The following is a 25956-nucleotide window of genomic DNA, read 5'->3' as shown; positions in this document are numbered from 1 at the left end:
GTGGTGATGGTGTGGGCGAGTCGACGACATCGACCCATGCACAATCGGCTCGAATCTGGTCTCGAAGCTTCGGTGGGCATGTCTTCGGCGCTGCAGCTCGAGCTTTGCATAGCTGAACTCAATCAGCACCTTCCAAACCACCACGGAACTGAGCGTGGACAACAACCCTTGGCCATGCTTTCTCGGTCTGTCGGTAGTTGATGCGTGTGCCATCATTGTGTAGTCTGTCGGGCATCAAGACTGCCCATCTTCTCGAGAACTGACCATGCCTGTGGTTGCGTCATAGATCTGATCTGCGTTTGGGACCGCTGCTCGGTCAAGGGCACTTTGGCACCGTTCATCAGGCCATTCCTCTTCCTGCAGCCAAATTGGCACAGACCAAGGTCGCATTGAAGGCCTTTGATGGCATGCAGATACAAGATTACAAATCCATCATGATGGAAGCGGCGTTGATGCACGTGGTTGGCGACCATCCCAATGTTGTGCGCCTGCTTGCAGCTGTTCACGACAGGTGCGCCTCTCGTTCCCTGCTTGGCCCTTTTCTCCTTGCCAACTCCAAGATGGCTTGACCGTGCACGGATGGAAATCTTTTTATTTGTTTGTTTGTTTGTTTGTTTGCTCGTATGCATCCTGCTCACGACACAAACGCGATTCACGTGGGCCGTATACCCGATGCCACGCGTCAAGCAGCTTTCCCATCGCGCTGGTGCTCGAGTATTCTGATATCGGTGATCTGCGGAGCTTCTTGCGGCAAACCAAGCAGCCCCCAGTCGCAACTCAAGCGGTTCGTGTCGATATTTTAGCAGCCCAAATAGAAGAACTCTTTGTTTTACCCTCTGACCTTGGTTCCGGGCCATTTTGCCAGCTGGCTTGGATTGCGCAAGTGGCCGCGGGTCTTCAGCATGTGCACGACTGTCGTCTGGTGCATCGTGACATGGCCTGTCGAAACGTGTTACTCTTTTCTCATCCAACACAGGGGCCTCTGGCCAAGCTGGCCGATTTTGGCTGTAAGTGCCCGGGTTCAACGGGCGCAGAGCGGCGAGACAGCGGCGGCATGGTTGAATTGACAGTCCCAAATGCCGCTAATGTTTTGAAGACTTGGTCTCACCGAGGGCGTGGCGTGCTTTTGATTGTGGTGGGATGTTTGCAGTGGGTCGATACATAGCTAACGCGCAGAACTACTACCGAGCCGTCAGCATGGAGGACATGCCATTTCGGTCTGGAGTTTTGCTATTGTTTTTTCGAGAGCCGCGTCTTGCTCGACCCTTTTGACAGGAAGGCACGCGCGATGACACTTGCTCACGGCTAGCTGGCGTGTTCTAGGTGGATGGCACTCGAAACGCTTTCATTGGCACGTTTCTCTCCAGAGTCGGATGTCTGGTCCCTTGGCGTCACCGCCTGGGAGGTGCGTGAGTGTTTGGCCGATGTGTCTTAGGTCGACGCTTTTTTTTTTTTTTTTTTTTTTTTTTTTTTTGGCCCCGATCCTCTGCGCCCGCATGTTTCACTTTGGTTCAATTGGCTCATGAAGCTACTTGTCTTTTTTGGCATTTCACAACTGTGGGTAGATTTTTCATGGTGGTACCACGCCTTACGGGAGTCTCTCGCTGCAAATGTTGTTAGAGTTTCTAACTGCGGGACGCCGGTTGGACACCACAGCTATTCCGCCAGCGTTTGGCCGTACACTAATAGCCATGTGGCATCCAAATTATGGGTCACGTCCCTCGGCACGCGAGGTGCAGGAGGCTGCGCAATCCGCTCAATCACAGCTCACACATCAGACCGTGTCACGCAACATCGATTTTGAAGAGCCCACGGACGAGAGCAGCTTGTGAGCGCTAAAATTTTCTGATCATAGTAATTTATCCCCGACTCCTGACCCCTCTGCTCCACCCACTGGCTCGCTAATAGCTGTTCCACATCAGGTCAAGAGTTCCATGTACCTGTGCCAAGATCAAGCTAAGGCAGAAGCATTCAAAGCCATGAAAAAGTGTGTGTGTGTGTGTGTGTGTGTGTGTGTGTGTGTGTGTGTGTGTGTGTGTGTGTGTGTGTGTCAGCCATTTTTTTTTTCATTAACAAAGTAAGTGGACATATATAGGTCTCTTCAGTGATTTGAGTGATGGAGGGAGGGCAGAGCAGGGAGGGCGGATGTATCGAGGCCAGTGCGGATCAAATCTGAATGCAGGGGGTCAGTGGATGGCTGGGGCATCAGGATCAGAGGTGAAGCGGTTACATGGGGTGTCAATGTGCTCATGTTACGGGTGACTCTGTGTGTGATAGCTTTTGCAGTCATGGCGACCAAGCTGCTTCAGGTTGGCTCGATGGCTTGCTGGGGTGTGGCGCGCTGGGCATGTTGGCACTCTGATTTTACTCGGCATGTGATCCATTCAGGGTATCGCACCTGCTTTGGTGACTCCCTTCACAGCCGACAATCAGGTTGATGTAGTGGCTGTGGATGCCATGGTCCAGGTGTGTGTGTGAGTTCAGAGACTACCGCGAGCTGCCCAGCTGGAGCTGTATTCGCACCTGTGTGCGCACACACACACACACACACACACACACACACACACACACACACACACTCACATTCACTCGCGCGTACGCATATCTTTGGGCCGTGCTGGATCGGAATGCGTCGTAGTTCCACATTGCCGCTGGCGTGTGTGGCTTTTACCTTTGCGGTTCCACGGGGGAGGGTCTGGTCTGCACCGTTGCCGAGCGCCAGGTAGGCCCGATCTCGCGGGATACCGGGGGTTCAGCAAATTCCAGCTGCATGGATGAGCCTCTTCTCACCTCTCTTTGTGTGCAAACGACTTGGCCAACCCAGGCCATGACGGCTGCGACAATGGACAGCCTAAAAAAGCACAACTCGACAGTACGTGATCTGTTCTCTTCCGCCACCTGCTATGGGGCCAGCCTGGCTTTTGGTCTTGCCCCAGCTCCAGTTTTGGGCATGAAATCACGAGGGCATGCTGTGGCTCTGGTAGTTGCCCGTCGTTGTCATGGTGGCTTCTGCCAATGTCGAGGACGCTGTGGCGCTGGCCCAGCATGCTGAAAGCGTTGGGGCACATGCCGTATCCAGCAGTATGTCGTTCATGCTTGTCCTTCTTGATTCCAGCTGATGGGTCAGACACTACTGTGTGCAGCGTGGGTATTTGCTACGCCTCTCAAATCTTGACCATATCTGCAGTCATGCCTCCAGGCCAGGCGCCCTCGCTGAAAAACGCGACCACGTACTGGCAAACGGTGGCGGGGTAAGCTGCACGAGCTTGATCGACGGGGGGCCACAGACACAGGCACCCTTTTCTTTTTTTCCAACTGCCCACCCTCTCACCGGTGTTGTCATTGATAGTGCCACCAAGCTGCCCTTTTACGTCTACTGGATTGCTGGCCAGGTGGACCCGTCGTCAACGCCTGAAACGGTATAGCTCGACAAACGCTGCACCCGACTGGCTAGTTTGGCCGTGCTGATATGCATCGGTGATTGGGTTGATGATAGTTTTTGGCCGCGATGAAGACCGTGCCCAACTTTGCTGGACTCAAGTTTACGGACAAGAACTTTTACTGCTTTCAGCAGATTGTGGACCTGAGCCATGGCGAGCTCAATTGTGTGACTGGCCCCGACGAGATGATGGGGGCTGGTCTCATGATGTCGTCCGATGGCGCCATTGGCAGCACCTGTACGTTGCCATGTTTTGAGGATTGAGTGGCCCTGCACACCCTTCTGACTGATGTCTGCGTGCTGCTTTTTGACGCGCGTGTCTGTGCCAGACAACATTCATCCCAAGTTGGCCGTACGCCTATACAAGGCCTTTATGGCGGGAGACGTGAAGGTATGAATGTCTCGCCTGCAACGCGGCTTGCTGACTGGCACATGAGTGGAGGCTTGTTGAGTTACGATTGATTTTGAAACATGCATGTGCGCAGACGGCCAAGACGTGCCAGGTGGAGATGAACCGCAACATTGCCGTGCTACTGGACAAGTGTCGCTGCCACGAGCGGGGCACCAATATTGTCGCGGGCATCAAGGCCATTTATCGTCGAAAGTACGGCATCGAGGTCGGCAAGGCCCGGTCCGAGGCGGCTATTGAGGTTGATGACGTGAGTGCGCATGCAACTGGGTCAAGCATGGGCTGGGAGAGTTCAAGCGTACTCGGGGCTCCTTTCTAACATTGGTGCATCCTGAATCACAGGCGTGGGAGGCCGATCTCATGCAGGCTCTGGAAGGGCATGTCTTTGAGTGATGCACTGGACGTGAGACCATGATGGCGGCGGCGAACAATCACAGGGGGGCTGAAAGCTAATTCAGGGTTAAAGCAAACAGGCACACAGTTCTACTCTAAAGAAGCCAATCAAGAGGGAGGATCCACTCATGAAAAAAAAAAAAAAAGGAAGGAGTGGGGTTCAATTCTTCTGTCGCTGCGGCACCTGGCCACGATTGACACGCTGGGTGCGAGGAGCATGTCGTTTGTCTGCAAAAACGGAGGGAGGGAGGGGGTCTAAAAGGAGATGCCGTTGCGCCATTCGTACGACTTGTTGGCGTTGTAAACGGCAGCAACGCCTGCAAGGATGGCAACGGCGCCACCAGGCATAAACTTGCCGGCCGTGACAGCGCTACCGGGTAGATGGCAGCAAGGATTGTGCGGAAGTGAGGCCTGTACCAGGTGGTGCAGGGTTGGACACGAGGACTGTGAGTCGTATTGCTGTTGTGCGACGCACCGTTTGGCCATGGCACCGCCGAGAACGATGGAGAGGCCAACGGCCAGATCGTGACCGAGCTGCTCCTGATCATGAGTGAGGAGATAGGCGGTGCCAAAATACATCAAGCCAGTCGACACGCCAGCAATCCTGGCATGTCCATGTCAATGCGATGGCGCCGGCGGATCTGATGAGCACCCGATGGAGCACAGCACATCCTTTGGTCGATCAAAGCACGTACAAAGAGGCCTTGGAGCGCTTCTTGATGTAACCAGCCACGCCGCCGGCCATGACCAACGAGCCAACCGTCATGTTGATGTGATGCGCCATGGTGCTCCTGTCGTGCTCCGCAACCTATTCATTGCCCCGCCAGCGCCATATCAGTACACAGCAGACAGACACCTCCCCCTTCATCCAGCAGCCATCCAGTCTACAAGACAAGACCACCCTGAATTGATCCAAACGAGGCACACACACACACACACACAGGGACACACACACACACACAGGGACACACACACACACAGAGGGACACACACGCAGAGGGCTCCTGGCTGCCAGTGAGTGCCACACACTGACTGACTGACCTTGCTTGTTCAAAGTGGAAAAATGTAAGGCAAGGAGGTTTGAGAGTTTGTGTGTGTGTGTGTGTGTGTGTGTGTGTGTGTGTGTGTGTGTGTGTGTGTGTGTGTGTGTGTGTGTGTGTGTGTGTGTGTGTGTGTGTGTGTGTGTGTGTGTGTGTGTGTGTGTGTGTGTGTGTATCTGTGTGTGTGTGCAAGTGTGTGTCTGTGTCTGTGTCTGTGTCTGTGTGTGTGCAAGTGTGTGTGCAAGTGTGTGTGGCGACAGGTGTCACCTCGTGAGATTAATGATGGAAAGGAAAGCGTGTCGTTCAGGAGCGGTGATGTGGCTTTGGGGAGGGGGAAAAGGTGCTGGTGAGCTGTGTTTTTTTGGTGATTGTGGGGGCAACGGTCGAGAACGGGCTCAATTGACGAGAAGAGCTAGGGCGAAGACGCATCGAGTCAAACGCCAAAACAAAACAAGGGCACAGGTGGCTCGCAATTGACGCGCACAGCGCGCTTGGTTCAAAGGAGCCAGCCAGAGGAACGGCGCCACGGGGAATACAACAAGAAGCGACAGGGGTCCAACAAGAGCGTTGGGTCCGGTCCGTGATATCAAAACCAACATCATGCAAACCAAGGACCAAGGATTACTTGACCATGGCACCCTGTTGGTATTCCTTGCAGGTGGCATTTTCGTACTTTTCCACCTCTTTCATGTACAATGACCAGGCATCGTTGCCACCCTGCCAGATTGAGACGCAAAAGCATGAGAAGAGAAAAAGCAGGAGAAGACAAACATGTTCAATCCACAAGACGACAGCAAATAGGGGCCCTAACCTTTTCCGCTTCTTCGCGAGCTTTCTTGGCTTCACGCTTCGACTTTTTCGTCATGGTCGACGGGTCAAACGATTTCGCCTGCGGATCGGCCACCTCGGGGTGTTGAGTCGTGGTCGTCGGCACAGGGGGGAAAAATCACGACGGACGAACACACGGGTGGAACAACAAAAATCGCGCCAGACCAGGCCAAACAAGCAGCCGCCTTGATATCTGTCAGTCGCCCCCCACATGTGGCCCAAAGGCTGTGTACGCAACAGACACCACAGCAGGTGCCTCTTCTTCCCACGACCCCCTTCCCTTTGCAAGCGAGATCAGGCAACAACTCGTTGCTGCGCGGGCACACAGAGAGTCACACAAAGAGTCAAAACAAGGGCAGACCAGAACAGAAGAGAAGTGTTGTGGTTAGCGCATCTTGTCAAGCCTTACACGAAGGGCCTTGCGTTTGGCTTCGATGGCTGCAGCCGCCTTCTCCTTGGCCGGATCAACTGGAGCCGGAGCAACCTTGGACTTTGCTTCGCTGTCGGTCTCTGGGGCGCTGGCGGTTGCAGCCCCCTTTTGCTCTTGGACTGCTGGTGTGACAGCGTCACGTTGCTCAGGAGCCGAGCTTGCATTGGCAGCAGCCTTGGCCGCCTGCATGCGCTTGAAACGCTCCATAAAGCTGCCATCGCTTCCAAACTTGCGCTTGACAGCCTCGGCGGCCTCCTTGGCGGCCGCAGCCGCGTCCACCGCATCGGGTGCTGGGCTTGTCTCCTCCTTTTGACTCATGTCGGCGATACCCTACACACAGAAAGAGAGAGAGATGAGTATCAAGTATGACATCAAATAAGAACAGTTGCCCAGTCTACGGCGCAGAGACGAGTCAACAGCCCCTCCTTCCAGCCGTCCAGCGCGCCGGTCATCTCGGCGCGCTGCCGTCGACGTCACCTCAAGATCAAAAAATAAACAGGTGAACGCAACACCTGTTGCAAACAGGTGTTGTTGTTCTGATTACTTTCAAAAGTGTGAATTGATTTTTGGATGAAAATGTATTCAAAGCTTTTGCTTGTTTGACTTTCAGAACCAAAGTTGAATTCGTCAGACGCCTATGTGATGTTGTGTGTTGTTATGATTCCGATTCTAGTTTTCATCTTTGAAGCCGGCGACTCCTCGGATCACTGGTCAACAAGTGTTTGAAGCCGGTAAAATGGAGGGCTCACCAGCCACAAAGAAGTCAAAGCCTGATCAGAAGAAGCTCCCTCAACCCCCCTCGACCCCCCCTCATGACCCAACAACCGAAAGCACAAGCTCGCCCCCGCCAACCGAAACCAAAAGCTTGCTTTCTCGACCACACAAGGACAGTATCCATGGAACCTTGGCTGTTGCGATGGCCTTGCTATCCGAAGGTCCTCAGGGTGAGGGAGCTGTACTCCTAGATCAGGCCGGGCAATTCATTGCAGCCCGTGCCCGCGCTCCTCTGATGGATGCGGCGGCTGCGTTGCTTTATGACCATGGTCTCCATGCGTGTGCAGGCGGCACCTTGTTTCTCGCCAATTTTCCACAAACGGAAGATACAATCAAGCTCCTATTCCAAGCCAATTTGAAACGCATCGTTCTGGTTCCCGTGGCCATGACTGTGCCTCAAGAAGCCAATAAAGGCCTGCCTGCCGAACCTACAGGAGGGACTCTGCCTCAAGAAGCCAATAAAGGCCTGCCTGCCGAACCTACAGGAGAGACTCTGCCTCAAGAAGCCAATAAAGGCCTGCCTGCCGAACCTACAGGAGGGACTCTGCCTCAAGAAGCCAATAAAGGCCTGCCTGCCGAACCTGCAGGAGGCAACCAGATTATCTGGTCGCGGTTGAGCCGATCCAGCCCGACCATGGTGTCAACTTTGATTCCAGAGATAAATTTTCCGAGCGAGAAGACACCAGTGGCTGACTCTATCGGCACGCCTGGCAAAGTCGCAGAAAAACGGAGTGACCGCTGGTATGCTACTCAAGATTGGATTTCTTCCATGAAATTGCTGACAGAAGACAAAATGAAACAGCTCGTCGCGGACTATGAAGATATGCATCAGGAGGCTTCCAAGAGTTTTAAAGCCTTTCAGAAGGCCTTGTTGAACCTTCTCTGGTTCACACCCGACTTTTCATCCGAAAAGCTTCGTCCCACAGATTTGAAACACCTCAAGTCAAGTTTTGGTCGAGATTCTCGCCTCTATGGGCCCTGGGCCGCTCAAGAAAGCTGCCAAGAACTCGACATGATGGATATTGTCGGCTACCTTGTGACTTATCTTGTGTCACTGAGGAGCGAAGATTCTGACCGCCGTGTCGGTGCTGCTCTGGTTCAAGACGATGTGCTCATATCCTATGGCTACAATGCTTTCCGCAGTCAAGCCACGCATTTTGATCTTCCTCGTACCAAGAAGCAGAGCCAGCAGCATACCACAAAGTATCCCTATGTCATCCATGCTGAATGCAATGCTGTTCTGTTCTCAAAGGTGACCAATCTTGGAGAGGCACGGATCTACACCAACTACTTTCCGTGTCTCAGTTGCTTTCGGATCCTGGAGTACAAGAAGATTCGAGACATCCGAACTCAGGGCATCTCAAAGTGGAACTATGACGACTACGAAAAGGATTTTGCTCACAGCCAAGCCGAATTTCAGCTCGGCTTTACAGGTCGCAAGGAGCAGCCTTCAAGAGCAACCTCGGACACTCGCCCAAAAAAGCTCGAACTCTGACAGTTGGTCTTAAAGTGCCGTGGCCGATTGTCTTGACTTGTTGTTGTTTTTCATTGTTCGTTCTCCCTTTGCACTTTGCTTTGCTGGGTCATCAATTCAAAAGTTCAGTCTGTGTACCAATGTCATTGTGAATCGTTTCCTGCCGGGCTATCAAATGACAAACAAACAAAACAAGAGAGAGTGAAGGTTGCTGCTCGGATCCATGCGAGTTGCCCTCGAGCCAATGAGCGCCCAGAAACCCATACGACACGATGGCAGTCCGTGTGGCTCATTCATTTTAAAATGTGATCCATTTTAAAATGTCAGAATCATTTGACTCACATGTCAATCAGCTCTAATCGGAAAAACCGGTCGAAAGTTATTCAAAATTTGGAGCAACGGGTGTGCACCGCACTAACGTTTGGTTACAGGTGCTGGATTTTTTCATTTTCTTCCTCTCTCTCTTTCTCTCTCTCTGTTGTCGTGTCAGTGGAAACTGACCGGGAGGGGGAAAGAACCATGGCGGTTAGTGGGAGAATGGCAGCGCTGGCGTCGCTCATGCTCGCTTTGAGCATGGTGTCGTCCGTGTCTGGGCTCTACTTTCACATCAAGGAGAACGAGGAGCGATGCTTTATCGAGGAAATTCCCGATGAAACTCTTGTGATTGGTACGTCTCACGCCGGCATTGCCGCCGTGGCCGTTGCACGGCGCTTTGTGACTTGGTTTGCGCTTGTAACACGCTCCGCTTACCTCTTGTCCTTTGCCCGTCTTGCTCACAGGCAAGTATAAAGTACAGCCTCAGCGTGATGATGGCACGTTCAGTGATACGGCGCCCGGTTATGGTATTCACGTTCAGGTTGGTTTGTCTTGTTTTGGGCCATCGCCTTGGCATTCAGTGGCCATTCAAAGGCTTTGCTCTCTTTGTCTTCTGAATAATTCTTGAATGCTGTCAATTAGATTACGGATCCCGATGATGATGTGCTGATGGCCAAGGACTATGAAGGTGAGATTGTGTAGTTGTTTCTTGTCACTGGATTTTGTGACGTCTTGCCTTGTCTGTGGCTCATGCCTGTTCTCATCAATGTTATTTTCATCTTTCTTCAATAGCCGAGGGACGCTTTGCTTTCACCTCGCACGAGGCTGGTGAGCATACCATCTGCCTTCACACCAACTCGACCCGCTGGTTCTCCGCCCGCACCGTGGTAAGCTCCTTACTTGGTTCAGAGCAATAGTGGCATGCCCATACCCGTACACTCATGTGATTGTTTTTTTCATTTTATCTTGTCGATAGCGTGTCACTCTTCAGTTGCTGGTGGGCGAGTCAGCCAACGACTATCAGACGATTTCCAAGAAGGAGTCTTATTCAGCTGTAAGTCAAGAAGACATCAGTTTCTGCCTATGTCTTTTGCTGCTACTGTTTTTTATTGTTTGTTCAACCTCCTCTTCCCCTATAATTTCTATCATACAAACACACATCAACCCCCCCCCCCCCTGCCTTGCTTGTGGGGATGTTGGTCTCCGGATCAACGCCTTGTGCATTGCCAACCACTCTTTTCGTCGCGAAGACCATATGCGGGCTTGTTCGTCCCCGATGCGTTATTAAAAGTCGTGTCGTGGATTTTTTTACCACTCGCTACACCCTCTTATTATCATCACCTTTTGACGTGCAATTGCGGCTTGATGCACTGCACTTGGTCTCACCCTTTTGCATTTGGGTCAATCCCACGTAGATTGAGACTCGTCTCTTCCAGCTCATCTCGCAAGCCAAGTCCCTCTCGAGTGAACAAGCTTACCAACGGGTGTGTTGCAAATCGTCCTGCTCTCGTTGTGGCATGTTACTTTTATTTTTGCTGTTGCTTTTGCTTTGTTTGCCAACGTTTCTTTGCTCTTTTGCTCACGCTGGTTGTGCGTTTTGTGTTTTTGCATCTTTAGCGCCGTGAGGCTGAATTCCGGTCCATCAGCCATTCGACCAATGAGCGGGTCCTCTACTGGTCAATTGCCCAAGCTTTGGTCTTGGTGCTGACAGCCTTGTGGCAGGTTCGCCACCTCAAATCCTTTTTCGAGGCCAAGAAGCTTGTTTAAGCCTGTTTGACCTGTGCCCCTGCGGGGCGATGACGACTCGAGATGTCGTGCCAATGTGCCGTCTTTTTAAGGGGTGACATGGCGCCAATGCTTTTTCTCTATTGTTGAGCGCGTGCGCCGCCAGCTATGCTTGTGTTTTCAATTTTTATGATCAGCCCAAACAATTAAAATTTTTATACAGTTGAAAAAGACGTTTATACCTTGTCCCTCGGAATCTCACGGCATGATGCCCAGACATCTTCAAATTTTGTGAATACAATCACAACATGTCCTTGCCCTTGTCTGCTGATGCCGCAGACAGAGCTCTGCCACTTGCCTGCAAAGCTATTCATTAATACCGATCCCAGTTTTTTGTTTTTTGTTTTCTTTTCTTTTCTTTTCTTTTCTTTTTCCCCTGTCGTTTTTCGATCGGACTGATGACATGGCCGGTCAAGGGGACAAAGTTGTCAATGCAGCTGCCCAATGTGGTTGACAGACGTTGCAGAATGATCTCAACAGCTTCCATTGCGCGTCATTGGCACGGCATGGAGCATTGTCGCCTGCGCCGACACGAAGCAGATCGATCCTGTTGCTTGCTCATGCCGCCCCATGTCCACAGGGGGCACCCCTTGTTTCGAGGGTGGATCGATCAACTCGCCCAGATTTGAGGCTGCTGTTGCGTTTTTGTGGCGGAAAGTGACCCTCGCGCTTTCTTGTGATTCATGTTCATGAGGGATGGAGCGACCGAGATCGAATCACCTGCTCCTGTCCGCTCCCAAGGAGAGTGCGGACATGCGAAAGCAACCGGCCCGCCTTGCATGCGCTGCCGCATCAATCAAGCGGCCCTTGACTGGTGCTCTGCGAAACAATGCGAAGCAAGCCCCTCTCCACCAACGCTCGCGACGACCACATCACCGCGGTAGCATCCAGAACGAGCAAGCAGGCAGGCATCGCGCAGACCCATCAGAATCAACGTATGGAACAATAATTCTGTGATATTCGACACTTAAGGTGACATCCTCGTCGTTTTCTTGATTTGTGTAGAACGCGACATGGCGTTAATAATCATATTTTCTGCATCTTCTCCACTAATAGCGTCATCTTCTCAATCGCCGGCAACCTTGGGTGCATCGAGTCCTTTTGTTTGCAAGGAGTGTCAGGGAGTTTTGTTGATGTTGCATCCCCCATGACGCTCTGCTTACGGAAAATGGCAGCGGGTTGCTGTCGGATGGCGAGCTCTTGGCTGGTATTCTTGTGTTCAAGGGGGAAAAGGGGGCAAGGGTTCTTGATGCCTGATTGGCAACACGGCCGGGGCAGTGTCGTTGGACCTGCGCGTTTGCTGCTCGCGATCCCGGAAGCTTGGGGAAGTTTGTCACAAGCTCCGCCCACCACGCAAGCGCATGTTTCGACGCCTACATGCAGAGGCAAGCTCAAGTGGCAGTAGTATGTCAGAGATATTCCCCAATCAGTTTTCTTCCATCATTATAAACCCAAGCAAAACCAGAGAATAGGCTCATGCTGGAAAGAGGATCAGAGACTCGAAAACACACCATCAAGTGCAACAGAACAGGCTCCAACCCCAACCCAACACCTCCCCAAGCCCCGAGCCAGACACACAGGCACACCTCTCCCTCCCTCTCCCTCCCCCTCACACACACACACACACACACACACACACACCGATTCAGCTGCGCCGCCCAGCCTTGACTTGCTCACACAGAGAGGGCATTTACCCACACCCTACCTCCCTGACTTGCCACGACCTACTTGTCGTTTTATCAACTTGGTGACAGTATCTGCATCGGTGTCGCTGCTGGCCTTGCGCGCGTTTCCACTTGCGGTCTTCTCGGTTTACATACACACATACACACCTTTGCAGGCTTGCATGCGAGCGCTCTCCACAGAGACGAGGGCGCGCTTTGACTCATTTGCCATCCATTCCCCCATCGTTCATCCGGGTGCTCCCCTCCCCCCCCCTTGTGGTATTGCGCCCTTTTGCTTTCATTTGGTCTGAGGGACGCCCGTGCTCCCTTGTCGTGCGTGCGTTCGTGAGCAACACCGCCATTTCCTTGATGTGAACATCGCTTTGGATCGCCGCCGTGCCCATTCATTTTTCCGCTTGAGCGTCAGGCTACACCTTGGCGGCCATTACTTCCGCACGAGCAACAGCCCCCGGTGCTGCCTTGCAGCTGGCCGTCGCGTCAGAGGAAACCACCATTATCAATCGGGCAGACCTCCCCGTCCCTCCAGTATGAATGAGCTCAATGCGTTGAGCTCTTCGTTGCCCCTGACGACCGGGCTGGCTGATGCCTCGCCCATTGATCTGCTTCAAGACTTAGCAGTCGCCCTGCCTGAACGGTCTGCCGCGCGACCCATTCCCGGCCCGCGCCTCACTTCCCCGGAGCCAGCGACCAAGCCCTCAGACAACTGGTATGTGGCGGCCTCGCCTTCCAAAACCCCCTGCGAGCAATGTGGCCATCGTTTTGCCGCGGGAGCCTCGGCCATCCTGGCCCCCAGCGCGCTCTGCGATCACTGCATGAACCTTAAACGTGAGTCTATTCATCGCTTCTTTCAAGGATACCCATCCGCTCAAGGGCCGGCACAGACTGGGATGTGCGGCGGAGTTTTATTCCCGGTGTGCAGCCCATCACTGTCCATGATCCCTCACAGTCTTGAACATTGACATGACTTGTCTAGACGCCCAGATTTGGGTTCAGCCCCCCACCAACCTGGCCTTTGCTGAAGCCAAATCCCCACGGTCCCGCTTGAAGCAAGCCACTTCTCGCCTTGAAGGCCGGGTATGTCGTGCGCGGCAGACACGCTCCCATGCCCCCCTGCCACCTGTGCGCGCATGAACGCAACGCATCATAAACTGCAGTCTCACCTTCTCTCTCTCTCTCTCTGTGGAACAGAGTTCGCTCAAGCGCTTGCAAAAACAGGGGCCAGTCTGTACATCAGCAACGCCGCCGCTTCGCCCCCGGTCCTGGACCGCCCCTCTATTCTAACTAAGCTCGTTTGGTCCTTGCTGAGCAAAGACCGGCCCACCGCGAGCCCCGAGCACCAAGACTGCGTCTCACCTCGGGGCGCCAAGCTTGGTTTATTTCCTGGTTGACAGTGTTTTTGTATTGTTGTGGCGGGCGGCAAGAGTGTTGTATGTTCCAATCTTGTCTGACCTAGAGCTCGTGGTATGTATATCCATGTCTAAAGTTGTTGCGCGTGTTCTATTGGTGCTCCTGTGTGGTGAATGGCTGCCCCGAGGAGAGTGTGAGATCATGGAAGTCTGTGGCTCTGGTCAAAGCACATGCTCGTCGCCGGGCGCGCCGCGCGTGCACGCGCGCGTGTGTTTCCACCTTCAGTTGAGAATGCTTGATGATTGTGGTGAAACAATGCCATCATATAAGCAACCATGGATTGGCGAGCACTGCACCCTGTCCGAACCAGAGTATTCTGAGGGCTAAGATGACACCACATGACAGCAGGGAGTGAAAACCCGACCAGCGGGCGAGGCAAGCCACAACCGCCACTGCCCTCTGCTAAAAAGGCACTCGTGGCGGCTGAGAGACCATGCAATGAAAAGTGAGGCGGGGTGCAAGGAGACGCGGCGAGGTGGTTTGCAAAAAAGTCAAGTGATGGTCACGCTTCGTCGCTGTGCTGAGCACGAAGGCGTTCCTCGAGAGCTTGGCGACGTGCTTTGGCTTTGGCGGCGTTGCTTGCCCTGTTCTTGGCACGCTAGCCACATCAAAAACACGGTCAGATGTGAGAGCAAGCCCAACGAAGCAGGGCAGTACGGGCGCCGCGTAAGACGACAGGCCCACCTCTTCACGCAAACAGGCAGACATGGCTGCCTCCACCTCGTTGCAGGCTCCTGCCAGCTTGGTTGTGGGGTTCTAAGTGGCGCAAGGTACCGCATCAGAGCCCAGACACAATACACTGGCGGGGGCGGGGGCAGGGGTGGGGGCGGAGGGCTGCCGCGTCTTCAAACCTTTTCGTGGCATTCGTGTAACGCTTCGATAAATTCACGGCACATGACGTGCAGATGCTCGGAGAGTTGGGGATGCATGATGGCACTGTAGCTTCTCCTTCTCAAACTGCAAGACCTAGTTGCGATCAGAATTGCTGCCGACGCAACGAGAGCTCCACTGCGGGCAGTGGCTCTTCCAGCGGAGGAGATGCACCAGACGATCTACAGGGAGAAGCGGCGATGAGCGCGCGCGAAATAGCGACCCCAGGGTGGGCCACGAAGCGAAACCTGGCTCTATACCAGGCACAAACCAGCTCGCCCGCCGGGTGGCGGGGAGCTACAGCGCTGCCTGCCTCCCAAAAAAAAAAAAAACGGCAGTCCACCTCAAGCACGTGACTCACTCTGGAAGGAGGGAAGGAAGGAGGGAAGGAAGGAAGGAAGGAAGGCAGGGTTGCGGCTGCAGGGGGCACACACTCTGCCGCTGATGGAGACAGAGACAGTGACGGCCGGCCGGGAAAGTGGAAGAGATGCTGTTTGGGGGATGAGGCCACAAGGTTCGTAGGTGTTCAGCTAGAGATCATGCGGGCACGCTTTGTGTGTCAACGACCCCGAACGCGACGCTGCTGACATCAAGACCCAATTGTCAGACGAATAGCATTATTAAAATACATCCTCTAAAGTAGTCCAACGTGTTTATCTGACATTCAAGGGTACATCACGTTCCTCGCGTGTGTTAGACTGTAGCCAAGTAAAGTGTGATTTAAGTTACAGTTACGCATCAGCTGGTAAGAGAGAGAGAGAGAGAGAGAGAGAGAGAGAGAGAGAGAGAGAGAGAGAGAGAGAGAGAGAGAGAGAAAAAGAGAGAGAGAGAGAGAGAGAGAGAGAGAAAAAGAGAGAGAGAGAGAGAGAGAGAGAGAGAAAAAGAGAGAGAGAGAGAGAAATGGCAGCGCGTCGTCGGGTTCGAGTCACTGAACACCAAGACGTCGTCGTTGTGCCGGGAACTTGGTGCTCGGTGCTGAGATCCCTCCGCCTCTCTCCGATTCAACAAGCTGGCGGGAGAGAGAGAAGCCTGTCGATGCTGTGCATGGATCAGGAGAAGGCCTTTTTTTTTTTTTTTTTTTTTTTGTGGCGATCGAAGCCTCATCATCCTCTGATCGCGGCTCGACTCGACTCGGCTCGACTCGACTCGGCTCGACTCGACTCGGCTCGACTTGGCGTTTTTAGGTCTTGAGCAGTTTGGGTTCAAGTCGCGCGCAAGCTTCGCCGTTGGCTTTTTCCAAAGCGTCGCCGTCCTCTTTGCACATTCTCTTTGAACATGGCTGCCGCCCAGAAGGAGTGGAACCGTTCGGGTTCCTTCATGCAGCGTCCTGCCAACGGCTGGATCCACCACGATGCCGCCCTCTCGACCCCCGATGGCATTGTCTACCCGGTCAAGGTTCGATTCAGACCCCGGCTGGAGCAACCTGCCTTTTGGACCACCTCTGCCTGAGACTTCTTTTGCGCTTGCTTTGGCTCAACATGGTTCAGTTCTCCAACCAATGCTCACAACCACGCTGTGTCAATAACATCACGTCGACGGGTGATGATAGTACCTGGGCAAGATTCCCTTTGCCATGAGCATGCGCACCATGCGCTTCGAGGATCGTACTGCCGTGACTCGGTATGTACCTTGTTTGAGCCAGCGCTCTACCCCGGCACTGCACGAGCGAGCGCCTTCTCCTCTCAATAACCGCCTGTTTGCTTGACGTCAATCGACTTGGTCTGGAATCGCAGCGAGGCCATTCAACTCGTCTCTGAGACCGTCGGCGTCGTTGACCCCGTCACCCGCCAAGCCACGCCCTTGATGAAGCGTACCCTCGTCGGTTCGATCCTTTTTCTGCCCTTGCCCGCGCCATGACTTGAACCAGCTGCCCGTTGCTTTTCTCTGCGGCCCCAACGAATGGCCTCTCATTCCCCTTGTTCCTTTTGATTTCCTTGCCCTGCTTCGGTGTATCTCTTTGCGCTCGTGGGATTTGCAGAGGATCCCGTGGCTATGAACCTGAACGTGCGACTCAAAATCTCCGTCACCGGCCTCACCATTCAAGTGATTGAGACGGGCGAGGTGCGTCTCATACCTTCCAACCCTCGCCACGACCCCCCTGCGCGCGCAACACTTGAACCCCGCAAGCACACGTGCGTATGCTCTCACCATCCTCATGCGATGTACTTTTATAGATCATTGGTACCCATATTGTGCCCAGCATCTCCTTTGCCACTGGTGATCGTCCCAACACCTATGAACGCATTGGCTACATCGCCAAGGATCAGCGTAACAACCGTGAATGCCATGTCTTTGACTGTGGCAGTCGTGCCAACGAGATCATGGTCACCATTGGCCAGGTAGGCTGTGTTTGATCTCCCACCCTCCCATATTCGCTCGCTTGCACCTTGGGCTACTTGCTTACCCACCTCTCGTTCACGATCAGGCCTTTGAGCTGCGCTACAAGTCATTCTTGGCGAAGGGCCAGCGTCAGGGCATGCAGGCACACGCGCCTCCCGTGCCTCCCATGCCTCGTGCTCAGCACATGCCCGCCCAGTATGATGTGGTTGGTGAAGAGCAGGCCCCCATTTATGACCAGGCATTTGATAGTAAGTATTCGCCGGCCCGTGCGTCTTGCCCGCCCCCGCAGACATGGCTCATATCGCTGATGCAACACCCCACAGCCCACAAGCCCGTGTATGATGACATGCAAGGCACTTACGGTGGTGCGGGTGGACAATATGCCGACGTACAACCCGAATACAGCCGTACGTTCCCACCTGGTTTAACTATCACTGGATTGGTGCCCGTTCGAGTGTCTGTGTCAGTGTGGGTTTATTTTGTTGTTGTTGTTGTTGTTGTTGTTGTTGTTTTGTGCCTGTATGTGTTTTTCTGTCTGTGTCTGTCTACGGTTGTGTCTGTCTATCTGAGCCTCGGTCCTCCATCTCAGTTGGACTTTAGTGCCTGTATGTGTTTCTCTGTCTATGTCTGTCTACGGTTGTGTCTGTCTGTCTGAGCCTCGGTCCTCCATCTCAGTTGGGCTTTATTTCATCCTCCCAAGTGCCTTACCTAATCGGCCTTCTATCCTGCTGCTGACGCAGAGGGCAAGGGTGGTCAACCCTTGTACGACACAGCCAACCCAGTACCGACGGCCGGTGTGATGCAAACGTATGGTGACACCTACGGCGATGCTCAGGGCACATACGGCGACTATGGCGGCCAGTATGCCGCAGCCCCAAACCAATATGGTGGTGTGGACACCTACTTCACCGTTGGCGGTCAAGACGAGGGTAACTACGGCGATGGCGCATACGGTGAGGGCACCTACGGTGATGCCAGTGCCTACGGTCAGTCCCAAGGCACTTACGGCCAAGCCGAAGGTACCTATGGCGATGCCAGCACTTATGGCACCAAGTAAACACTCGTGCTTCTGCTGATGTGTTGGATGGGGTATCTGCCGCATTCTTGGGCATCCATTCCTGAGTTTCTACTCGTCGATGTTTGTGTTTTTTTTCCTTGTGTGGATGTGTGTGTGTGTGTATGTTTGCTTGGTTTCTTGTTTTTCTTTTTTTGTGTTTTCTGCAGCCTTGTGCTGGTGCTGGCATCGTCGTTGGTGTTGGTGTTGTTCAGCTGGCGTTTGCTTGCGACCGTGAGGAGGAGTCCTGGTGAACACACGCCCTGGTCACGCCCCTCCATCTCTTGTCGCTTGCCTGCTTTGTGTCAAGTCCATCAGTCGCTCTCGCTTTGGAGAACCTTGGTCTTGAACTTGAACGGAGTAAACAACACCCACTCGTGCCGTGATGTTACTTGCTACACAACCATGTGTCCGTCGATTGTCCTGAAGATGAGAATGTAGTGTGTTCACTCGATTTAGCTGTTGCGTGTTTGGCGTTGCACTTGTGCAATTCATGCGACATCATTCGCCTTTTGACTTTCTCCTTGGTAGCCGAGCACGGAAAGGTGTGGTCCCCTGGGTGTATCGGTTGCAGATCAACAAAAAGGCCGTGCAAACGGGGCAGCAGGCACGCATCAACATGAATTAATGGTCTTGGAAGAAAACGGACATGAGGCGTTGAGGAGAGGGGCCACACAATCGGCTGTTGTGATTGTTCTTGGCAGAGAAGCGCGCGCCGCGCCTCTTCCCGCAACCTCTCTTCTAGCACGACTCGGCAATGGAAAGGGCATCACAAAGGGGGCATCACAATCAAAGGTACGACACAACATCCCGGCTTGCAAAGCAGAGCAGCGGGTAGTTAAGAAACGACCGTGTTGAGCTTGGCCTTGTTCCAGGCGGTGCGAAGATCCTTGTAAACCTGCTTGGCCCGGAAGCAGCTGATCTTGGTCACGGGGTTGGTTTCATCAGAAGCATGGATCGTGATGGTGCCACGGCCCAGACAGAGGCCGCACACGGTACGGTCAAACTCAATCTCGGTGATGCGGCGCAGGCTAAAGGGGTAAGAGGAGAGCCAGTGTCAGAGCGCGGGTGGGACGTGTGGTGGATCGGGTTGGCACATGGTGGCTTGCGGCTCGTGTTCAAAGCGACACGCGGATACGAGTCTGCGTGCCTGCAAGCTGGCAACCATGGACAAGGCCCCTGGAGGAAACTTACTCAATGACATCCAGGTTGGACATGCACCAGCCATGGCTGGTGTCCACGCGCTTGTTGCTAATCACCACGCGCAGCGGGCAGCAGAAGAGGCAAGAGAACAAACAGTAAGGGTAGAGGGTCTTGTCAAAGACAATGGTGGTGGGAGCGCCCTCAATCTTCTTTGAGCTCCAGGCCTTGGACTGGGCACCGCAGTGTGTGCAGAACCTAAGTTTGATGCCGCGAAAGACGCCAGAGAGGTGTAAGGGCGGGCAAGAATGAGGGATGAGGCCAGACCGAATTTGCGTGTGTTCTGGCCCAGCGCTCGGGAAAAATGACTGGTTGCCTTCATTTGACCGAGTTGAGCGTACCGGTTGTGTACGGGCTTGTTGCACTCGTGACAGGCGACGACGCTAGACATGGTGAAAGGTCTTGCTTGGTGGGGTCTGTGGCCAAGAAGTGAGTCGTATCGAGACAGGGTTAGAAGAACAAAAAACAGAGGGAAGCAGCTGGCCCCTTGAGGCCAATAACAACCAACAACAAGCAATGACCGGTTGAACACTGCCACACGGCATCACTTGACACCCTTCACACGTCCAGGCGCTTGCACGCGGGGATCGATCGGCAACGAGGGCGGGGCGGCATGCAACCAAGGCGTACCAAGAATAAAAAAGCGATAAAAAAAAAGCCAGAGACCACACGACACCCTGGATCCCTCTGAGACGATGATCAATCACCTCCCGTCGAAATGATCTGCACGAATCACGCTCGAAGAGGCAAAAGCACCCGGATCCCGCCCGCGCTGCCGTTTGCAAAAAAAAAGTGCGGTCCGCGCCCCACGAGAACAAAAGAGACGCGAAAAGGGGCGGGCAGGGCGGAATCGTTGTCAACAGTAGTTGACAACAGGTTATTTCCTGGTCATGCCAGCTCGGCACCGAATGTCATAAAGTTTACAAACTTCAGCTTCTTAAACTTTTACGAACGTGTTACAAAGTTTAAACTTTTACATCGGAGGTTACATGTACATGTTAGCCTCTCGTTGTTGTTGTTGTTGTTGTTGGCAGCCGCTGCGTGCATCCGTGTGCGTGTGAGAGCATGTTTTGCCGTTCCTTGTGGAGTTTAAATATCACACACACATCCCAAAAAACTCTCTCTCTCTCTCTCTCTCTCTCTCTCTCTCTCTCTCTCAAAACTCTCTCTCTCTCTCTCTCAAAACTCTCTCTCTCTCTCTCAATTCAAGACTAAACTTTGCAGAGGTAGAGGAGGGGGGGGCGTGATCGTTTGGCGGTCCATGCGCGCTCGCTTCCCTCAGCGACGGGGGGCGGTGGGGGCTCTGGTGCTCTCTCTCGTGGTCTTGTGTGCCCTGCGGTGTGCTCCTTGTGATGGAAGGGGCTGGGGGGTGTTTGTGTCCCTGTGGTGATGTGGGGGATTCCAAGTTGTGGGGTTGGACGGGATGGGGATGGGGTAGAGGCACCAAGGCAAATTGGCTGGATCTCGCTCGACCGGGACCGGGGATCTTGTCTGAGAGTTGACGCTCATGAATCCCTCGTCCCCCTGAGCCAGGCAGACCCAACTGTCCTTGCTCTGCAATGGGCTGGGCGATGCGTCACGTGCTTTTTCTTTCTTGTTTTTCTTGTTTGAAAAATCAGACCCTGAACGCCCTGGATAAGCTCACATGACAACCCAACCGCCCGGTAGTTGGCTCCCCTGCAGGCCCAGCAGCATAGAAAACGCGGCCATGGCGATGCTTGTTCTGACCGACGACCTCGGTGTACGTGCCAGCGGGCGCGACGGCTGCAACTGCTGTGACCGTGGCCAGGCCGCCGCTCCTCACCTTGAGCCGGCCTTCTTTAGCTCACGCAGCAGCAAATCGAGGAACTCCGACGCGTCTTCCGCTTGGTATCACCCTGCACCTGCGCACAGGACTTGCTTGCTTTTTATTTTAGCTTTTCAAAACGCCAACCGACCGGCTTGACCCTTGACGCCGATGCCTCGCTGCCACCCTAGTTTGACACAAACAACTCGGGTTACATCAATCGCACAGAGCTGACTCAAGCCGCTCAAAAGGTCAAATTTGCCGGTATGCTCACATGAATCCCTCTGCACAGCATGCGTTGGCCCTTTGCTGGGCCACGACTGCCCCACAGTATCGTCTGGCGCTCAAAAAAGCACCCGCCTCCCCCTCCCCCCTCCTCTCCAGGTGTGTCTTCTGACCATGTGCTCAACGTGCTGGACGACTCGCGCGACGGTCGCGTGAGCTTCCAGGTACGCTTCAACGCTGTCCAACACGTTCTTCATGTCCCGACCCGTTTGACGTCAAGTCTCGCCGTTTCTCGCTAGGAATTTGCCGAAGCCACCGTCTACACCACCAACCGTCGGGGGCAATCCACCGTCTATGCCAGCGCCCTCATTCGCCTCGTGGCCAAGTCCTACGTGCGCAAGAACGATGACGAGGTACAGCCTTTTTTAAACTGCTCCACCCTGCCAAGGGCGCCCCTCCTCTGGACTCGGGCTGCACAGCCGAGCCACACCTGTGCTTTGCCCGCCTGCCCCCTGGTGTTGATGCATCTGACCCCGCACACCTGTTTCTCGTCACCGCACAACTCAGTCTGACAGCTATCTAGCCTCGTACAAGTTTTGGCCGCCGCCGCTCTTTATGATTTGCTTTTCCATTGTTGAGATTGCCGTGCGTACCATGCGTGCGGTCCTTGCAAAGTGACTTTTCCGGGGCCCGCTCGCTTTGCCGTCACCTCTCTCATGGCTGCCCACCCCTGGCTTGCCACCCCCATTGACATTTGCAGCTCTTTGCTTATTTTGCTCAGCGTGAATGCGGCCCCAACGACCATGACAACGTGGGCTTGGAATGTCCCCTCAGCTTTAGCAGCGAACTGGCGTTTCGCCCCGGTTGCCGCGTGCGTGTTTGCTCTCGTCCTGACTGCTGCTTCTCCAAAAGTTACCCCACGGTCTTTTATTTTTTTAATCTGCAATCCTTTCAAAGTCCCTCATGTTCCCTTCCTTGTCTTACGAACCTTTGCTTTTCCTTTTTTTTTCCTGTTTTTGTTAGGAAGAGGTTTGGCGCTTCATCACCTACATGCTCGTTCACGCCGGCATCTCGCACATCCTCTTCAACGTTCTCCTGCAGGTCCTGTCCGAGCCCCAAGCCCCGCCATGTTTTTGTTTTTAATTTTTCTTTGCTTTTTTGAGTATCTAGGCTCTTTGCGTATCTTGCCTTTTCTCTCTCTCTCTCTCTCTCTCTCTCTCTCTCTCTCTCTCTCTCTCTCTCTCTCTCTCTCTCTCTCTCTCTCTCTCTCTCTCTCTCTCTCTCTCTCTCTCTCTCTCTCTGTGCGTAGCCTGTTGTTGCATCTCACGTGATTGTTTTCTGAACATAGATTGTAGTTGGCGTGCCTCTTGAGATGGTACATGGGCCCCTTCGTACCTGTGGTGTTTACCTCGTGGGTGGCCTGGCAGGCTCACTTGCTTCTTCGGTCTTTGACCCGGAGACCAACCTCGTCGGGTCAGTAGTCTCGCGCACGCGTCTCCGCCGAAAGCGCTCCTTGCCATCGTCTGGCTCGGTGAACCAATCTGTCGTCCACTCACCCCCATCGTGGCAAACAGTGCCTCGGCTGGTGTCTACGCCTTGGTTGGCGCCCATGTTGCCGATGTCTTTCTCAACTGGTCCGAGGTGAGCCATCGCCGCTTTTTTTTTCGTGCCCGTGCTGCCCTGCAAGTTTTCAGGCTTGCTTTCCTTCTTTTTCCCGTCTGTTCTTTTGCGCCTTTTGCTGAAAGGGACCCCACGGACTCTGATGCCACTTTGACCGATGTGGTTTGGTGCATGATCTAGATGCCATTCCGCTGGCCACGTGCCATCGTGTTGGGCGTCTTGTTTGTGATGGACTTTTCCATCTCCTTGTATCAGCGCTACGGCACCGAGTCTGGCAGTACGTGACTCTGGCGCCAGTGTCCTGTCGCATCTAGGCACTCCTGTGTGGCAGTCGCAAGTGAGCCCTCACACCCCGGTCCCCTCCTTATCTCAGGCAACATTTCCTACACTGGTCATCTGGCGGGCTTTATCATGGGCTGTACGCTTGGGACCCGGATTCTCAAGGTGTGTCACAGCAGTGCAGTGCCTGCAAACTTGCGCATGGCAGCCTGTCCCAGTTGCGTTTCATGATGGCCATGCTGCGGCGCATGTACGGTCCTGCAGAATTTGCGAAACACCGACTATGAGGCCATCGTGGCCTGGGTGGGCATTGGCATTGCAACAGTGGGGGTGATCTTCGCCCTGTTCTGGAACGTAAGCCCTGGCCGCAATGTTTGCTTTCCGCCTCCGTATCGTCGACCTTGACACTTTTGGCACGTTGACTGACGGAGCTGCGGACAAATGCTGGGGCCTAGATTTTCTATGATTACAAAACGGATGGCTGCCCGGCTCCATAGAGCAGCGCAGGAAGGATGCCGCCTTTCTCGTTGTTGCTTTGAATTGGTGTGGTCGTCGTCGTCGTTGTTGTTTTGGTTTTCTTTGACTTGTTTTGACGTTTTCTTCGTACGCCTTGCGGCACGAGATCAGATTTGCCCCAAGGTTCGCCCAGTGTAACCGAGAACTGACTTTTCCGCTCAACTGTGTTTGTGTCGTGGCTGCCCAACTGTGTGCCGTTTCGGCCAAGAATTCTGATGAATCATAATGATTTGTGTGCTGCTCATGCCGTGCTCCAAACACGGTGCATGTCACAAGGAGAGGCAAGGCCGTGTAGTATAAGGAAGCCACCAAATCCTTCCGCCGCAATCCATGCATCAAGTCATGCTGCCGGCGCGTCGTGCCAAAGACCCCGCACCCTGCCGCTGCCGTCGAGCATTCCCCATCGTTTTTTTTTTTGAACATGAATTTACAACGATCAACACCGGTCTTACTTGCTGCAACTTGTACAGCCATATCGACGGAAAGTATCCTGTAAATAACACACTAGAGCCTTGTCAAACTACAATAACTCTCATCTTACCTGCATCAACTATCTAAATGCGGACAATGATGAAAAGTCTCACACTGCTCTTGCATCGCCGCGGCTCCGCCCCCTTGCGCCGCCGGCTCGCTGGCTCACTGGCTCGCTGGCTTTGGGCGGCTGTGGGTTGGAGTTCCGGTGGAGCATGCAAGTTGAGCATTTTCTTTTTCCCTTTTTTTTTTTCATCTGAGTTGCATAGAGGTGTCATTCGTTCCGGTCGGTAGGCGTTACCTGTTGAATCATCATCGCCATGGCTCAAGGCTTTCGAGGACTCTTCGCTCTGCTGGCCCTGACCGGTGCGTGCGCTTCTTATTCCCGCTGTGCTTCCCCTCGCCCTCCCGCCTGGTCTGGAGAAGCTCACAATAAACAATGTGTCGGTGTTGACACCTGTGCTCTCCTTTAGTCTGCTCGGCACGGGCGGTAGTGGAGATTGACGCCGCCAAGGTGACGCTGTGCCACCACAACGACCCCTTCATGGGCGTGACAGCCGTGTCCACCAACACATGTTTGCAAGCGGGCACGCTCTATGTCAAGCCCGTGTGCGGCAGCAACGTAGGCTTTCATCTCGCGCTGGGTGCCGTTCCTTGCTTGTCCGTGCCTTTCTCTGAGAGTGTGTTTTGATACTGTCTGTGCTTGCTGATATGCATGGCCACTGCTGACCTCCTGCAGGCACGCATCACGACTTATTCCGATGCTGCCTGCACTACGGTACGTATTTCTCTTGGAGACCTGTCGGGTTTGGACCAGCCAGACGAGGAGTTGGGGACAAGGTCAAAGGGTGAGTGACACCTTGACTCACATTCTCACGCCGCCGACCTGCTCTCGCGGGCCTCCGCTCGCATCTCGCAGGAGGTGACCAGCACGACAGATTTTAGCACGTGTGTGGCAGATGCGTTTTATTTTGAGTGCGGCCGCGCACCGGCGTCGACCGTGGCCACGATGCTGCTGTACGAGACGACGGACTGCTCGTCCAACCCGCCAGCCCGCATGTGGATGTCGAGCGACTGCAAGGCCTCGGGACCCAGCTCCTCTTTCCAGTTTGCCTGTGAAAGCGACGATGTCAAGGTCCTGACGTACAGCACAAACACGTGCGATGGCAGCAGCCAAAAGATTGCCCTGCGCAGCAACGAGTGCCTGGAGTTTGAAGACATTATCGACTCGGGTGATGATGACGGCGCCAACAACGTCTTGGGCTACACCTATGCTCACCTCAAGTGTGGTGCCGATAACACGTTGGACGGTAGCGGCGCCGCGCTCTGGAGCCCGACCAGCTGGCCTCTGCTCCTGACCATTGCCGCCCTGATTGTGGCTGCGCTGCATTGAGCTGGCTAGTAGGGCAATCACATCCTTATCCATCCAGTCGTCGAGCTTGGCGCATTTTTTGACGGCCGATCCCAATTTTTACACCGTCAGTGTCAGCGAGGCACCACCTTTAATGGCTCGAGATGCTTCTGACCGCGGAGAGACGGTCGAGGTCGCGGCCCTTGTCCCTTCCATGGCGGGACCCCTTGTGCCTCGTCCTTTCGATAACAATTGAACAGCTAGA

The 25956-nt window shown here is 53.9% G+C and overlaps 10 protein-coding genes across 10 annotated transcripts in view; 6 read left to right on the top strand and 4 right to left on the bottom strand.

The window, feature by feature from the left end:
- MONBRDRAFT_9932 (uncharacterized protein) overlaps positions 1-4241 on the top strand; it is a gene marked incomplete at both ends in the record, with an annotated part of 6623 nt that extends 2382 nt beyond the window's left edge. The window contains 6 exons of the mRNA XM_001747698.1: positions 287-511; positions 3200-3251; positions 3497-3677; positions 3769-3830; positions 3925-4098; positions 4191-4241. Coding sequence (XP_001747750.1) covers positions 287-511; positions 3200-3251; positions 3497-3677; positions 3769-3830; positions 3925-4098; positions 4191-4241 — 745 coding nt within the window. The remainder of the gene's footprint in view (positions 1-286; positions 512-3199; positions 3252-3496; positions 3678-3768; positions 3831-3924; positions 4099-4190) is intronic.
- Positions 4242-4496: 255 nt separating this feature from the next.
- Positions 4497-5025, bottom strand: MONBRDRAFT_9931 (uncharacterized protein; the record flags this gene model as incomplete). The annotated part of the gene is made up of 2 exons (XM_001747611.1): positions 4497-4845; positions 4937-5025. The coding sequence occupies 2 exons, from the start codon at positions 5023-5025 to the stop codon at positions 4497-4499; spliced, it is 438 nt and encodes a 145-aa protein (XP_001747663.1).
- Positions 5026-5665: 640 nt separating this feature from the next.
- Positions 5666-6991, bottom strand: MONBRDRAFT_33316 (uncharacterized protein; the record flags this gene model as incomplete). The annotated part of the gene is made up of 4 exons (XM_001747610.1): positions 5666-5998; positions 6093-6170; positions 6519-6869; positions 6938-6991. The coding sequence occupies 4 exons, from the start codon at positions 6989-6991 to the stop codon at positions 5903-5905; spliced, it is 579 nt and encodes a 192-aa protein (XP_001747662.1). The 3' UTR covers positions 5666-5902.
- A 284-nt stretch (positions 6992-7275) lies between these two features.
- On the top strand, positions 7276-8920 carry MONBRDRAFT_37934 (uncharacterized protein; the record flags this gene model as incomplete). Its single annotated transcript, XM_001747697.1, has 1 exon — positions 7276-8920. One exon carries the CDS (start codon positions 7276-7278, stop codon positions 8806-8808), a length of 1533 nt encoding a protein of 510 aa, XP_001747749.1. The 3' UTR covers positions 8809-8920.
- Positions 8921-9324: 404 nt separating this feature from the next.
- On the top strand, positions 9325-10869 carry MONBRDRAFT_27225 (uncharacterized protein; the record flags this gene model as incomplete). Its single annotated transcript, XM_001747696.1, has 7 exons — positions 9325-9454; positions 9567-9643; positions 9745-9790; positions 9895-9989; positions 10079-10156; positions 10518-10586; positions 10720-10869. The coding sequence occupies 7 exons, from the start codon at positions 9325-9327 to the stop codon at positions 10867-10869; spliced, it is 645 nt and encodes a 214-aa protein (XP_001747748.1).
- Positions 10870-15587: 4718 nt separating this feature from the next.
- On the bottom strand, positions 15588-15956 carry MONBRDRAFT_27224 (uncharacterized protein; the record flags this gene model as incomplete). Its single annotated transcript, XM_001747609.1, has 1 exon — positions 15588-15956. The coding sequence occupies one exon, from the start codon at positions 15954-15956 to the stop codon at positions 15588-15590; it is 369 nt and encodes a 122-aa protein (XP_001747661.1).
- Positions 15957-16090: 134 nt separating this feature from the next.
- On the top strand, positions 16091-18750 carry MONBRDRAFT_33313 (uncharacterized protein). The gene is made up of 8 exons (XM_001747695.1): positions 16091-16244; positions 16399-16469; positions 16583-16671; positions 16828-16910; positions 17024-17188; positions 17275-17437; positions 17513-17596; positions 17930-18750. The coding sequence occupies exons 1-8, from the start codon at positions 16125-16127 to the stop codon at positions 18244-18246; spliced, it is 1092 nt and encodes a 363-aa protein (XP_001747747.1). The 5' UTR covers positions 16091-16124; the 3' UTR covers positions 18247-18750.
- Positions 18751-18851: 101 nt separating this feature from the next.
- Positions 18852-20214, bottom strand: MONBRDRAFT_37931 (uncharacterized protein). The gene is made up of 4 exons (XM_001747608.1): positions 20074-20214; positions 19785-19859; positions 19438-19641; positions 18852-19274 (listed from the first exon to the last, which is right to left on the bottom strand). The coding sequence occupies exons 2-4, from the start codon at positions 19832-19834 to the stop codon at positions 19082-19084; spliced, it is 447 nt and encodes a 148-aa protein (XP_001747660.1). The 5' UTR covers positions 19835-19859; positions 20074-20214; the 3' UTR covers positions 18852-19081.
- A 490-nt stretch (positions 20215-20704) lies between these two features.
- MONBRDRAFT_33311 (uncharacterized protein) lies at positions 20705-24098 on the top strand (the record flags this gene model as incomplete). Its single annotated transcript, XM_001747694.1, has 15 exons — positions 20705-20781; positions 21127-21184; positions 21421-21493; positions 21614-21678; positions 21754-21867; positions 22022-22099; positions 22215-22325; positions 22478-22560; positions 22625-22755; positions 22882-22927; positions 23029-23095; positions 23255-23351; positions 23448-23518; positions 23618-23707; positions 23809-24098. The coding sequence occupies 15 exons, from the start codon at positions 20705-20707 to the stop codon at positions 23848-23850; spliced, it is 1203 nt and encodes a 400-aa protein (XP_001747746.1). The 3' UTR covers positions 23851-24098.
- Positions 24099-24660: 562 nt separating this feature from the next.
- MONBRDRAFT_33310 (uncharacterized protein) lies at positions 24661-25880 on the top strand (the record flags this gene model as incomplete). Its single annotated transcript, XM_001747693.1, has 4 exons — positions 24661-24706; positions 24814-24962; positions 25080-25118; positions 25260-25880. 4 exons carry the CDS (start codon positions 24661-24663, stop codon positions 25731-25733), a joined length of 708 nt encoding a protein of 235 aa, XP_001747745.1. The 3' UTR covers positions 25734-25880.
- Positions 25881-25956: the final 76 nt, after the last annotated feature.

The sequence above is a fragment of the Monosiga brevicollis genome, genomic scaffold, assembly GCF_000002865.3.
Source record: "Monosiga brevicollis MX1 MONBRscaffold_18 genomic scaffold, whole genome shotgun sequence".
Classification (NCBI taxonomy): Eukaryota; class Choanoflagellata; order Craspedida; family Salpingoecidae; genus Monosiga; species Monosiga brevicollis.
The sequence above is the reverse complement of the archived record's forward strand: the minus strand, read 5'-3'. Positions and strand labels throughout refer to the sequence as shown.